Source organism: Balaenoptera borealis (genome assembly GCF_965194805.1).
Source record: "Balaenoptera borealis genome assembly, contig: HAP1_SCAFFOLD_2042, whole genome shotgun sequence".
Lineage (NCBI taxonomy): Eukaryota > Metazoa > Chordata > Mammalia > Artiodactyla > Balaenopteridae > Balaenoptera > Balaenoptera borealis.
In genome coordinates this window covers 26,367-41,689 of record NW_028122224.1, presented here as the reverse complement: position 1 = coordinate 41,689, position 15,323 = coordinate 26,367, and the positions used below count along the sequence as shown (strand labels likewise).

Genomic DNA, 15,323 nt, shown 5'->3' with positions numbered 1-15,323 from the left:
TGATTACTTTACTTGAGCAACAAAGTTTTGTTCGCTATAAACACATTAGCCTAAAGGGACCTCAATCAGTTATAACTGTGGGTGCTGACAGAGGTTAAATTTGTTTTAAAATATTTTAAAATGATTTCAAAAAGGAAGCAAAGAAATTTAGCTCACATTTAGTAATAATTCCTCAGGATTTGACACGATAATTGCAAGCCTTAGGTGTGGTTATAAACTTTAAAATGTCCTAGAAATGCCCTGGAAAACTGGGTTAGACATTGCTTTTCAGAAAGTAATGTCAAAGCAGCATATGGAGTTTGAATACAGTTGCTTTGTGAAATAAGCATAAAACTATTAGATAAATTTTTAATAAGATGTTATTCAAAATGTTTGCATAAATAATCAAATGTCAGTGGACTCGTTCATCTACATTCATAAAGGCTTACATATACAAATTGGCCAAAACACCCTTTTTTGGATTTTTTTTTCCCCATGCGCGGAGTCTTATGAGGAATCCCTGGTATATATGGGGTGATTGTAATGATAGAGATGTTGTAACAGCTGGGAAAAGGACATTCACCTTCAAACTGCAAGGAATCCAGGCTGGGGTGAAAATCTGATTCCTTCAAGAAATGATTGGATTTTGACTTATGGTTCCAGATGGCTGACTAGATATACAGGTTTCCCTGCAGGCTCCTCAGGGCTCTGTGATGGCTGAGAGATTATTACTAAAAGGCAGAAAGCAGATGGGATCTGGCTTATGGCCTTAACAAGGGAGGGAGCCATACTCAGGAGTATATCATGCAGGGACTGGGAAAAAGGGGGCAGGTGGTCTGCCTTGTGCCCACCCTGAGAATCGTCAGGTGAGGCAGGCTCTGGGAATCAGGTGTGGATCTGGAAGTAAAGGCCTATATGCTGGACCACAGATGCCAGATGACACCTTCATTCCCCATCTCTCTGTACAGAGTATAGGACGCTGGAATTTAACACTCTGGCAAAAACAAAAAAAACTATAGTACTTTCTTTTTGGGGGGAAAGGGGTGGGGATGTTGACAGGTGCATGTTTTACAAAGCTTAAATGATCACAACTCAAGAATGGATTCTTGTAGAGGTAAGCAAGGCAGTTATAGTATTTTAAAAACAGCTAGGGAAAGCTGGGGCTTCTAGTGTGAACGCTGGCAGCCCAAGAATTAAGCCTTCCTCCTCTAGCATTTGAAGACTGGTTTTCAGTCTTGACAGCAGCTCCCTACTCACTCAGCCTAAAGTGACTCCTCTGTCAGCAGGCCCCACCCAGGACTCCCTTTCAGAATTCCTGATCGGGGTGAGACCGAGCCAAAAATGGACCTTTTTAGGCAACAGCGAAACAAGAGAACCAAGGATTATCAGGCATATGATGAGAGCTAGCAGCATGAAAGGGAATGGCTGAAGTAAACCAGAAGAAAAATTGGAAGAAACAGAAAATCCAGGAACAGAAGGAGAACAAAGGAAAAACAAAACCAAAAGAACTTCTAGGTAAAATGCTTAGAATATGAGAATTTGAGAATATGTTAATCCACAAAATAAGAATAGGGTGCATTGTTATGTGAAAGGCACAATCCAAACAAAGAGCTTTTGGAGATTACAAATATAATTGCTGAAACTTAAATTTCATTAGAAATACTAGAAAATCAAGTCAAGTCTCAGAACCATAGAGAGGGAAGGAAAAAGTGAGAAGATTAATCCAGGAGGTCCCACACTTGACTAGCTAACAGAGATTCCAGAAAGAACAGAAAATGGAATGAGTAAAATGACCGATGCACCATAAGAGTTTCCTGGAAGTTGATGTCCTAAGTCTCTAGATTGAAAGAGGCCACACAGTGCACAGTGAGTGAGAAAAGGCTCACGCACAGGTACTGTCGTGCTGTTCAGAACGCCTGGGTTAACGTGCAGAGCCTAAAAGTCGCCTTTAAAGAAACGAAAATAGGACTTAACGTCAGAAGTTTCATTGGCAGCACTGGATACTAGAATAAATTAGAGCAGTTCTGAAGAAAGTGTTTTCCAACCTAGATCCTACACCCAAACTATCAGTCAAGAGTGAGAGCAGAATGCCATTTTTGTATATGCAGGGACTCAGTTTACCTATCATGTACTGTTCTTTAGGATGACGTTTAAGAAAACCAAATAGGAGGAAAACATGAGATCCTAGGTCAAAGGAGACCAATCCAGGAGGGGGCAGTAAAGGGAAGTGCTAGGAGGACCACGTACAGCGGACCCAGATGACCCTGACTCTGTACAGCAGACCTAGAAGAACAGTCAGTCTGTGTGGTACCAGGAGGTCCAAGGGCTCTGAGGAGGACATCCGAGCAAAGAAGAGATCCTGATTTCATACTAGGTACGATTGGGAGCTTAGAAACGATTGAGGCTGGAATAAAAGCAAACAATGTAAGGGAGAAAAAAATGGTAATGAGAAACGCCAAGAAAAAAGTCGTGGTCCAAATGTGAAGTACACCAAACAATTGATAGAATGGACCTTGATGTTTGACCTTGATGCTAGGAACAGTATCCTTGGAGGGCAAGAGCTTCTGATACTGGTCCCAGATAGAGGATAATTTCAGTGCTGTTTGGTTCAGCACTGAATAATGTTTACCTGGTTGTATAAAAGAACAGGTGACCAAAATGTGGTTACAAGACAAACTGTAAATGGTAATAGCTCTGGTAATAGTGTAAAAGTATAGCCAATGCGATGGTAGGACTTGGAGGCACCAAGAGGAAAGTTGGGGAGACAGAGTGCTGATAGCATCATCTCCCCAGCTGGGGAATGGAGAGATTTTGTCAGAAATTGATGAAGAGAAAATAGAAATTAAAATATATTACTTAAAACTTAAAGCGTAGCAAATAGCAGAACTAAAGTAATATAGTTATTAAATATAGGAGGGAAAGTAGCAAGTAGTTTAAGCTCTCCCCTTTTCATATTGTGGTGTCAAGAGTTAATTGCCTAAAGCTGGTAAGTCAAGAAATAAATGTATTAGCATAATATCAATATCTAGCATTCTAGAGAAGTAAATCCAGAATTTAAAAGGAGTTCTGCCCAGAGAGTGGGACTTGGGATGAGTGTAGAATCTGTGGCTTTCCACTGTAAGTTGTTTTTGATTTCTTGCCACCCGTATTTATTACTGTTAAAGACTGAGCTCAAAGATGGGTTAAATGTAGGGGTGACACAGTTGAATTATTAATGCCATCTTCTAATGAAGGTTTAATTTGGACAAACTAAGAAGGCTGTGTTTTAAATTAAGCAATAATAGTGTCCTTGTTCTAATGAAGCAATATTTCACATTTCCTGGGACAAAGTTGCATAGCTAGAGGCAGAATCTTTAATCCTTGAGGAAATGAATTATTGCCAAAAACAATGAAGCAAAGCTGCTATTGTCTGTAGAGTTTTAAAAAGTACCCCAGTGTTTAGAACTTTTGGTTGATGTAGTTATGCAAAAGTATACTGGCTCTGCTTGGGGGAGAACTTGACTATAGGAAATAGGAGTATGGCTTGCTTGAAGTGTGAAATAACCTTGTGGTTAATAGCATGATAAGGGTCCTGCATCTTCGTGCCAAGAATTTTGATCTAGACTCCAAAGACCTGAATTTATATCATGTCCTCAGTCACTGCCACACTTGTGCAATTTGCCTTTTACATTGTATTTTACTATTTCAAGTTTCATTTCTCATCTTTAAAGATGATGTGGTTTTACACATTTTGAGTTTTGTATTTTAAAGGTAAGTTTCCAATGTGTTGGAATCCCAGGGCAGTTTTTATGTCAGTACAGCTTGAAACAGTGGAGGTGATTGTCCAATGGCCCTGTGGAAAGCAATTTGGGAAGTAATTTTTCCTGTTCCTTTTGGTGTCTAAAACAATCTTAGTTCAAATCCAGCTGCTTGCCCTTCCTTGATTACAGTTTTTCTTTTGACCTGATATGGGAATAGGTTTCTAAGGCCCTGTTCTGTTCATTTCCACCACTTCCCTTCAAGAGCCATAACTTCATGTTCCTTGGTCCCTGTCACTCTGAACGTGAGTTGTTACTGTGGTTCTGAACTCCTCCAGTGGTACTGGGCGGGTCAGGAAAAAGCAGCTGCTGCTGCTGCTTCTTAAACGAAAATGAACAGCCTGGCAGCTGCTGCCCGGGCCCTAGGAGCTGCTGTGGGCATCCACCCCTGCAGTGCCCAGAGTGCCTGGTGCTCACACTAAACCCAGCCTCGAAGGGGGAAAAAAGTGCGATTTGAGCAGAAACTGGATTTTGGTGTGGCCTGAGTCTTCCCCCCAGATGCAGACTGTCCCTCCTAGAGCTGCACTCGCTGTGCTATCCCAGGAGCTGGCTGGGTTCCGAATGGCTCAGGCCAGTGCCCAGGTCCTAAAGGACTTAATGAGGAAGGAGATGGGTTGCACCGGGGATGGTGTCATTGACTGGATACAGCTCTATTTTCAATTCTTTGTCCTTGCCAGACAGAGCCTCAGCTAATGGGCTGTGACCTCCTGTGATTAAGGCTGGTTCTAAGCAGAAATCAGAGTTTGCTTATTTCCTGAACAAGAGACGGTGACTTTACCTTGAGGATTAAGACACCTGCCAGTTGTTGACTTTGGTTGGGGGTACCGTGTTCTTGCATCAAGGTGCTTCCTTACCTTTTCTATGACTGATTTTATCTGACTTAGCTCTACCTGCCCTCCCCATCATTGTCTTCCTGTAAGTGTGGTCCCAGGGAACGGGGTGTGGCTAGAGCAGGGGCACCCCCCCACTGATGGGTGTCTGCTCTTCTCCCTCTGGCTGCGTGTGGCCTGAGGCCCCAGAGCACCCCGCCCCCTTCCGTCTGAGCTGGGACAAAGGGGCTGGAGGGAGCGCCTTGCTCTGAAGGACTGTCCGTGTAAATGGAACAATCTCCGCAGCTTTTTCAACAACAGGGAACCCGGAAGCACCTGTCCCCTGCTGGGGACAAACGGTCGGCGGAAGCCAGGGGCTCTGAGGCGCTGCGCAGGTGCGCATCCGTGGCCTTTTGCACCGGCACGCGGAGCTCCGCGGACCACGCTGCCCATCCCCAATCCCGTCTTGTTGCGTCGCCGACTCCTACTCCTCCATTTCCTCCGGCTCCTTCCCTCTCAGCCTCTGCACATGCTGTGCCCCTCACCAGGCCACCTCCAGCTCCTGTCATCTCTACGTGACACTCGCTCCAGGGCAGGTTTAGCGCCCTCTGGACCGGGCGCAGCACTCTGCCCCGCCCTCCCATTGCTTCTATCTCCCTGTGGTTTAAAGACCCAGGGATTGGCAGGGAGGGGGACAATTCTTACTCATCCTAGGAGGCTCTTGAATGTTTGTGGAATGAATAAGTGAACAAATGAGCGAGGACGGTCAACGGGAAATAACAAGCCCAGTACCTGCCTTATGGTAGGGTAGCTTGCCAGGCTCCTTGGGCGGGTATGAGGAGAGGAAGTGGTCAGAGAAGATACACTGTAACAACCTTGGAACTCCTGGCCTGCTCTGCTCTTTATAGCCTTCCCTGTTGGAGTCGTTACCTTTACAGGAAATCTCCTCGTGACCTTCACCCCACCCAGCTGCAGTAATGCTTTGCCTCCGCCTTCCCTCACCCTTTGTGAATTAGTCTTAGTCAGTAAATGGAACAGTTCTTGTTTCAATGTTTCATTTGTGTAGGTTTTGCCCTTTCATTTAAATTAGAAACACCTTAAAATCCTGGGTTTTATTTTCCTAGGAAGCAATTTAGAGGAATGGAGAAAACATTGCTCCAAAGCAGTTTTTTTTCCTGGCTCCCAACTAGCTGTGAGGTCTTAGGGACAGGGTACTTACCTCCTCCCCAAAGCCTCTGTTTCCTCATCTGTGAAGTTAGAGGGCTGGATGCATTTTCCGGTGCTTCCAATGCCCACATCCTGTGATTTTGTGCTTCTGACCCCAGCACTTTGCTTATCTCTCGAAGTACCTAGACAGGGTTCCATCTCCACACCTGCTGGATAATTGAGCTTGTTCACTCACAGCGTAGGCTAGTTTACCTCTCAGCTCTTTGTCAGAGCTCCTGGGATCAAGAATGACATTAGCGGAACAGGTGTGGGACAGCCCTTGGCCTTGCCTCTGCCCAGAAGTTCCAGGCACCGAGGACCCCACCTTGGTCCTGACGAGTCTCTGTTGCAGTTCCGTACCTTGGTGTGTGCTATTTCATCCCTTAAATGTTGGACGGATAGGAGGTGGAGGCTGACGGTGCTGCCACCCAAGGGTCTGGGAGGAAGGATGGCGCTAGGTGTGCATGTTCCCACATGAGCCAGCCATTGTTCTGTAAGACCCGCCTCACTGGCTCTCCCTGGGCAGAGTCTGGCTCCCGTCTCTGTTTTCTGAGTGCATTTCCCTTCCATTGTACCCACTGCGTTGCGTTGGTTTAAAAAAAAAAAAAAAAAAGTTAAATCCTTTATTGGGATCACAGCAAAGACAAAAGTGGTAAGGACTGTTGTGTGGGGGTGAGTTGTTTATTTGTTTGTTTGTTCTTTTGTTTTTTGTTTTTGGCATCTGAGATTTGTGAGTTTCTTGAAGGCCAGGAGTGGCTTTTCTGTTTTGGAAGTTGGTTCACATTTGTGTTCCCAGCCCTTTTCCCCAACTCCAGCCTGGTTTCTCTTTCAGCTCTGTTTCTCTGTCCAGTCAGGTGTATGTTCTTTCTCTTTGTTTCTTCTCCTCGTTGTCAGTCAGCCAGACCCCAAAGATTGTAAAACTGATGGTGAGTAAAGGGCATTAAGTAAAAGGAACACAGCAGAAAGGTAGTGGGTCTCTAAAGATCCCTCTGGCTGGGAAACAGATTTTAAGGATTGTGGGTTTGGCTTAGGAGTCCCTCTTACTGGAGATGGCAAGAACCCTGAGGTGGGAGGGGAGAGGGAATATTATGATGCCTAGTACATAAGTGGTATCCCTGACTCCTTGGTGGGGATTAATTGGATGATAAAGGAGGAGCTTGTCGAGATGACCAAATACCGGGAAGTAAGAATTGATGCAGAAAGAGGCTGCAAAAGAGTAATTCAGTTGAGTTGTATCTTGGGCAAAGGTTTGGTTCCAAATCTGTGTTGTTAAAAGGTAAACTGAGGCATATTAAAAACTTGACGAGTTTGAGCAGAAATCAATGCGAACCTGGCAGCGTCAAGCCTTAAGTGGTTAGCGGTGCTCCACCAGCAGGAGCAGGGAAAGACGCAGAGAAAGGAAGGAAGCAAAGCAAGGAAATGATTTGATGGGCTATAGCTTACAGCCCAGGTGGCTGTTTGTGATGGGTTGCCCTTAGGGTTTGGTTTTGTAACCTTGAGGCGTTTACAGGCCGAGATTTTGGTTTGCTTCCGTAGGCTGCCACAGCGTTAGAGCCACCTCAGTCTAATGGCCTCCCGGTTTAATTAATAACAGTATAAAAACTGAAAATCTGGGGGACATTCAAAATTACCTTTGAAAACCACCCCCAGGAAGGCACAATGTTGGAAATGGACGTATCATCACTTGTTAAGTTTACTGGGACCATTTTTCTTCTCCAGTGTGGGAGTGTTTGTTGTGTCTGGGTTCCTTATAATGTCCTTGGCTTAGGTGTAGGGGGCAAGCTCTGTGCAAAGCGTGGCTTCTAAAACACCAGAATCGTGCTCCGCAGAGAGCTGCTGATACTATGAGAGACGCGCGTATCCTTCACCTTGTTTCAACAACCCTTCTTCTTGTGCTTGACTTGCATCGTTTTGTGTGTGTGTGTGTGTCACAGGGCTCTGCTTTTGTTCTCCCTCACCACCTAAACTGGCAGAGAATTAGGAGACTCCTTGATAAAGAATAACCCCGATATCTCCTGGTTCTGACTGAAACGTTAAATGCGTATTCAGCTCAAATCTGCATATTCTCTGTTTTGTCAACAGGTTGCTCGTGGGGGCCCCACGGGCAGTGGCCCTTCCGCTGCAGAAGGCCAACAGAACAGGAGGCTTGTACAGCTGCGACATCACCTCCCGGGGGCCGTGCCCACGGATTGAATTTGATAACGACGGTGAGTTCTTCTGCACTCGCTCAGGGTTCCCTTGACCAACTTGCCTTGTATCCCACTTGCCCTTTCCAGGCGGAAGGAAAGGGGGGGACAAGCATTTGTTCTTGGAGAGAGGGCCTCTCTTAATTGCATCAGCCTTGTCTGTTTCTTGCTTGCCCTGAGAACATGTACGTTTTAAGTCTCTGGGCTGCAGCGTAGTTGCTCCCCCACCCCCCCACCCCCGCAACTCTGCTTTCTAAACTGATATGGTGTATCGATGTCGCCACCTAGTGCTGTGTTGAGGTTCTGCGGGAGAAAAACTGTATTCACAGCCGCGAAGAAAATTGAATGTGTATTTTGTACTCAGCAGCCAAAAGTTCTCATTTGCTGTTAAAATATTTGGGAGAAAGACTGTTTAAACATCAGATCTCTCTAAAATGAAAGCTGGGCAACATGGATAAATTTTGCCCTACTATCTCAGTTAGAGGCTTGTTTTGCACAGACTCTGTGTGGTAGGCAGAGCAATTAGTGTCCTGAGGAGCTGCAACCAAACCTAGTTTGACATTCTTGGTCTAAGCATATTTGCAGATTCATGTTTATGTTCTTCTCTTGCTTTTTCATCTTTTTAGCAACAGCATTTGGTTTTTGGGGTTTTTTTTACTGATTAGAAAATAATACATGTTAATTGTGGGAAACTTGTAAATGACTTTGAAATGTAAGGAAAAAACCCAGACCCACTGATAATGTAGGCATAATTGCTCTTTACTTAACATTTTGGCATTTTTTCCTTCTGTCTACCTAAAGTTGGTAGGTTTCATAGTTTTGTAATGATTCAGGATTGGAACTCATGCCTGCCTTCTCATTGAGGAAGGCAAAAATTTGGATGTAGGGTCAAACAGTAGGCTCAGATTGATACTGAAATGAGCACATGGTGAGATTTGTGGTTTCCCTCTCTCTCTCCTTTTTGGAGGAAGGAGGTAAAAATAAATATATCACTTTCCTTTTCTGCATTGATAGGAAGATATAAAGTGAGTCTGAGGCCTTGTCTTCCCATCTGCAGTAAAGAAGAGTTCATGCTATTATGTAACAAATTTGGGAGTATGTGGAGAAGTAGCCACTTTTTGTTAGTTTGGATGGTAGTTTCTGTACTCGGGACCCTGGTTGTCAGAGCAAGTGAAGGGCTACCAGGTAGAGGTATGTATTTTATATAAAGAATTTTATGAAACATTCATACCAACAATCACTCACCCGTTTTCTTACGATGAGAAGTAATTTTTCTGGATTGAGTAACTAAATTTACTAAGTGGTTAGACTTGGAGTCAAGGCAATTTAGAAGCTGTTTCTTATATTTTTGTTCATTTATTGGTTCATTTCCTGTTGCAATGGCTTTGAAGTCCTAACTGTGTGTGTGTAACCTGTGCTGCTTTCTCCACAGCTGACCCTTCATCGGAAAGCAAGGAAGATCAGTGGATGGGGGTCACCGTCCAGAGCCAAGGTCCAGGGGGCAAAGTTGTGGTAAGTGTAGAGAAGTGTGTCCATTCCACAATGTCTGAGTGCCTGTTGTGTGCCACTGCTGGGCTTATAGTATTGAACAAAACAGGCAGAGCTTCTGCCTGCATAGAGTGTACATTCTAGAAGACTGACTGCTTTAAAGCAGGAATTGATGTCAAGAAGAAACGAAAGCATTATTTTTCCTGTGATTCCTGATCTACTTTGAAACAGCTCTACAATCTGCTTTTCTTTAGAACTTTCAGATTCAAAGAACTTATTTAAAAACCTTTACCAATGTCCCTAAAACTCTAGGTGGTCTTAAAACAAGAAGCAAAGCAAAACTAGACATGCTTCACTTTGTTATACAGCAGAAACTAACACAACATTGCAAAGCAATTATCCTCCAATAAAGATGTTAAAAACAAACAAACAAAAAAAACTAGGCATGCTTTTTGTCTCAGGAACTATGTAGCTATTATAGATTGGTTATAAAAAAAAATATGGGAATGGTCATGGAAAGTAAGGATCAGATCATTTTAAACTCTTTTACTCTATATTCTGAGCTTCTTCAAATAGAAGTGGTAGCGAAGAAAAAAGGGTTCGTTAGATGGATTGTGCAAGATGGCCTTGGAGGTGCCAGGCTGGATTATGATGATCTGTCTGTCTCTTTCAAAATCTGGTTGCTGTAACAAATTTATGTAGAATTTTGAGAAAAGTGAGAATTTTACCAAACACTGAATTTTTATATCTAAGGGGATGTATTATGGGAAATTGACTTGGACATTGTAAAGTGTTTTCAGCCTGTTATATGGAGGGTGGCCATGAATACCCTGTAAAATGAGAGATTATTTCATCTCTCTCAGCAGTGCAATTGTCTCTGCCTTTTAAAATAAACTTAATCTCAGAGTTTAGAGGATACGTTAGTTAGGATTGATTATAAGGAAATAGTATAGGTAAAAGGAAAATGTCTTTGTTTTAGCAGTTTTAGCCCGATCCCTGTGAAAATATGTCCATGATTTCTCTCCTCCGGAATATGAGTACTTATTTTCACAAACATACTGATGTGAAGGTTTATATAGCCACTAAAAACCAATTAAACCGAGAAGATGAAATAAGGTGTTTCCCACTGTTTATGTGACAGGTAAATTTATAAATAAATTTGCCTGTGGATTACAGATTGGCATTCAGTATTTGGATTGGAGCATTATTCTCAGGCTGAGGGCAAGACAGAAGTCCTGTGCTAGATAATGGTCTCCTTCTTGCAACTTTGGGGAGGAAGATTTGCTGGTTTTCAGATCCAATCTCAGGAGGAGGCCACATTTAACATCCCACTTAGAATTAACCTCTTGATTATTGACAATTTCATCAATTTGTAATGAAAAACGTAAGGTTTGCCGACCTGTATGGGCTACTTTATTCCATCTGTTTGCAGACATGTGCTCATCGGTACGAAAAAAGGCAGCATGTTAATACAAAACAGGAATCCCGAGACATTTTTGGAAGGTGTTACGTCCTAAGTCAGAATCTCAGGATTGAAGATGATATGGATGGAGGAGACTGGAGTTTTTGTGATGGCCGATTAAGAGGTCATGAAAAATTTGGTTCTTGCCAGCAAGGTGTAGCAGCTACTTTTACTAAAGACTTTCATTACATTGCGTTTGGAGCCCCAGGCACTTACAACTGGAAAGGTATGACGTGTGTATTTATAGAAATAGAGATTAGAATTATTACATAATTGCTATTATATGCACCATGATTTAGTACATTTTAAATGAAAACAAAATGTGTTATAAGGCACTTTTATGTTGTAGAAGTAGGGTAGGATAGCAAAATATCTAAATTCTGATTTTTAAAAACAAATTATGTTCAAAATGTATGTTTTAAGAGATTTTTTTCCCTATCCAGCAGTTTACATTAATATAAGTAATTAATGTTCTTCTGTAAGAATATAATTAACATTAGTTTTTGCTGTTTTATATTTGCCTGTTCATGAAGTTGAAAGTTTTAATTTTAAGGTAGGGATCTGAAAACTGAAAATAATTGAGTGGTGTCACGTACAAATAACATTGTATTAATACAGACATTTTTTCATTATGTATTATCTTAAAAGGCTGTGTTTTGCTAATAAAGCAGTATAATTAGAAGCGTAGATGTCAAATTAGGGAATTTTTAGATGATTTTGGATAACTTCTGGAAAGATTGTTTAATGGTATTGTTTAAATAATTTCGTGATATAGGTAAAAGGAGACACCGGGAGGGAGGGAGGGAGGGAGAAGAATGGCTTGTATTTTTTGCCTAGATGAACATGGTCAGTGCTCCTATAGTAAAAGTTCAACTTCTCTGAAGAAATTAAGCAGGTGTAGAAAAACCACTGTGTTATAAAGGACAATTAACCTGACTGTAATCCGTAGTGAAGAGAAATGCATCTGATTTGGAAATAAGACTTTTTTTTGAGAAATTATTAAAATAAATCCTGTACTATAACATTTTCACTAGTCAGGAAAAACTTAGGAAAATTTCCCTTATTCCATTCAGAAATTTCCTAGTTTTCATTCCTATTAGAAATGATCCTTGAGAACACCTTGCTCGATAGCAACCTTTGGGAGTAATTTCCTTTGGCCTCCTTGGCCCCAACCAAATCTTCCACATAACAGCATTTGTCAGGTTATCTTGACCTAATTTAAATAACACATGAATTTAGAAATTGTTTTAGCAAGAAGAGAGGCCATACATAGTAAAACAAAACAATAAAAACACCTATCAATTATTTATGGTTTAATTTATGGGAAACATGTTTTATCTGCTTTATAAATTCTGACTTAAAATGTTACTGTTTTTAAAAAAATCATATAGTGGGCTATGTGAGATCTCTTTTCAATTATTAGCTGTGAAAATTTCTTAAAGCTTTTAAATCTTTGGTTAAAGTGATTGGAAGAAAAAATCAAAATACTAATCTTTCACAGGATAGTAAAAAGATAACTTGATTTAGGATTATAGAAAATGTAAAATATAGCAGGTTCATATAATTTAAAAGTTTTCTGTAGGTTTAGTTAACTAAGTAAACATTCCATTTTCCATCTAGTTTCATGGCATTATAAAGATAATTCATGAAAATGCATGGGCATTTTTTTTTTATTACTAGAACAAATTTGTTTGATGTAAAAATCTACACGAACATGATTTTTTGACTTTAATAACCTCAAAAGTCATCTTTCTTCTCGTTTTCTTCCTCCAAACTTTTCTTTCTGTGCTTAATGATAACACGAGGAATGTTTATTAGGAACCATCTATTTTATTTTGTTTCATCTTCATTTTTTTTAACCATTTCATTCTTTTAGGGATTGTTCGCGTAGAGCAAAAGAATAACACTTTTTTTGACATGAACATCTTTGAAGATGGGCCTTATGAAGTTGGTGGAGAGACTGACCATGATGAAAGTCTAGTTCCTGTTCCTGCTAACAGTTATTTAGGTAGGAACGAGAGTAGACAGCATGCCTGCCTCTTCAGATGCCTCTGTGTGACACGGCTGTCACAGGACCCTGGACTGCTAGGCTGAGGAGAGGCCAGGTTGGACCCAGGGGACTGTGGCTGCATTTACTGGAATTTAAGCCTTGGTGATCCCAAGGTAACCTGACTGATGCTTGGGATCCTTCCTGTCTGACTTTGAGCTTGCTCAAAGCGGGAGGAAACCTACTACTATCTCCTAAAATCTTCTGTCCTCCCGTGTGGAGGTCTGTTTCCTGAGCTAGTGGCGGCCTCTGTAACCTGAGGCAGGCTGTTCGTGCATGTATGTTAGCAGGAGGCTGAGCTGCCTTCCCTCTCCCTTCAGTGCCTCCTTTTGGAGAGAGACTCTTTAAGAGCTGCATTTATGAAGTTACTCTTAAGTGGCAGGTCAAGACCTCCAGGTCCGTCCTCTGTGATTGCTGTTCTCCACGGGTTGGCCTTGCTCCTGGATTGGGGCCCTCTTGTCACAAAGCCCCTGGCGGGTGGCACAGGGGCTTTACAGCTGAGCCTAAGCAGGACTGCTAAGGCAGCTCTTGAGGACACCCGGATTGTGTCTAAGTGCCAATTCCTTAACTCCTAAGGCTTGTTTGCATTACTAATGGGTGTCCTAAATTATTCATGTGCATTATGGTAATTACACAAAGGCTTTTAAAAGCTTTAATTCTTGGTATGAGTTGACATAAAGAATAATTACTGTGCAATTCTTGGAAAAAATGTAAAAAATCTCCTAAACCTAAATAGTAACCTATTCTTTTTAAAAAATAGAGACGTACCCATATGCTAGAGATATTACTAGAACAATGGAAGGTTAAAAAAAGAGAAAAAGTAGGTGTAGATCTAAAAATAATTCTAAACAAGGTATTAGTAAATGTATTCTTCAAAAATTGTTGTAATTATGTAGATATGTATGAACAATACTGTTAATTAAAAAAAAAAAAACTCTTCAGAAACTTCCCCACCCCCAAATTAAAAACTTGGTGTGAAGGCATAGAAGGGAGAAAAGTTATACTTATCACTTGTTAAGCACCTACCATGTGCTATAAATCACACACTATACTTACTACTTTATAGGTCTTATTTGATCTTCCCAACAATATAAAATAAGTATTATTGTCCCTCTGTTGCTGATGGGCAAAAAAAAACTTGTGCCTTAGGGACATTAATTTCCTAGTCCAAGGTCACACAATTAATAATCCCCTAGCCAAGGGAAGAAATTCTTACGAAAATGACTGGGGCAGGGTGGGAAGCAGCTGGGTGTGTGAGTGTTGTTAGTGGCTTTGCAGGACAGGAAGGGAACACAAGGCCGAGTGGTTTGCAGTCTCAATTATTAAACAGGCTTTTTCAGGGTAAAATCCTTTCCAAGGTAAATATTATCAACAAACCAATATTTTATTTGAATAAATTTTAACAGACAACCTCTCTTCAAATGGGTTATTTAGGAGTTAGTTTATGGTATTTCAATTTAATGGCTCTGGTCAAGAAACCAACACTTTGGTCTGTAAGATAGATGCCCATGAATTTTATAAACTTAGTTTCTATTGGAACATTTGAAAATATTAAACATTTTTTATTGAACGCATTTGCCACTTTTGGAATGGATTTCCTCAAAATCGGTTGCCTGGGGGGGAAAAGTGTCAAGTTTGTACTGTTACATTTTGGTTGTCCATGCTGTCTGTGCATCTGTCATTTCAAAAAAATCAGTAGGTTTTCGGAATAAAATGATCTGCATGAGGTTTGGAAGCTGGCAGAGAGGGTGGCTTGCCAGATGCAGTGGTGGCCTCATCATCCAGCGAGCACGGCAGTAGCTGGCGTGCCTCTTACCGAGCATAATTGCTTTTTCTTCAATCTCTTCCGTCCCATGCATGTGTACAGGCCTGCTGTTTTTGACCAGCATTTCCTATACAGATCCCGATCAGTTTGTTTATAAAACACAGCCTCCCAGGGAGCGGCCCGGCACATCCCCTGATGTGATGATGAATAGCTACCTAGGTTTGTGACCTCTGAGATGACAAATAAATTGTCTTGGTCATGGTCATTTAAGAATTTTTTTTTGATCCATACAGAGCATAAATCTTTTTATTTTCTATTTCATGTCAAGTGAAACACACATAAAAAGCATGCCGTGGTTGAGGCGCTGCAGACAGATGGCTTCCAGAGCTGGATTCAATTGTATCGCCCTCTTCTAAACTTGTAGCTCATCCTATTTTTTGACTCACTTCATAATTTGAGAACTGCAACAGTAGTGGTGAAGCTTTTTGTAAATAAAACCCAATAAAAAGGGTGAGCTTAATAGTATTCTGCATCTGCCTCGCCTTTACATAGGAAGATTGGCTTAATTTGAATGATTTTGGTAT

General features: G+C 41.5%; 1 protein-coding gene across 3 annotated transcripts in view; it reads left to right on the top strand.

Moving 5' to 3' along the window:
- The first annotated feature begins 5,207 nt into the window (after positions 1–5,207).
- The window catches only part of ITGA6 (integrin subunit alpha 6), a 36,476-nt gene continuing 26,360 nt past the window's right edge, over positions 5,208–15,323 (top strand). The window contains exons 1-5 of one of the 3 annotated variants that reach the window (XM_082409411.1): positions 7,849–7,998; positions 9,410–9,489; positions 10,898–11,153; positions 12,804–12,935; positions 14,842–14,958. In XM_082409411.1, the coding sequence (XP_082265537.1) occupies positions 9,445–9,489; positions 10,898–11,153; positions 12,804–12,935; positions 14,842–14,958 (550 nt within the window). In that variant the 5' untranslated portion in view covers positions 7,849–7,998; positions 9,410–9,444. Of the gene's footprint in view, positions 7,999–9,409; positions 9,490–10,897; positions 11,154–12,803; positions 12,936–14,841; positions 14,959–15,323 lie in introns of all 3 variants that reach the window. The other 2 variants (XM_082409410.1, XM_082409409.1) reach the window with 2 other exon arrangements.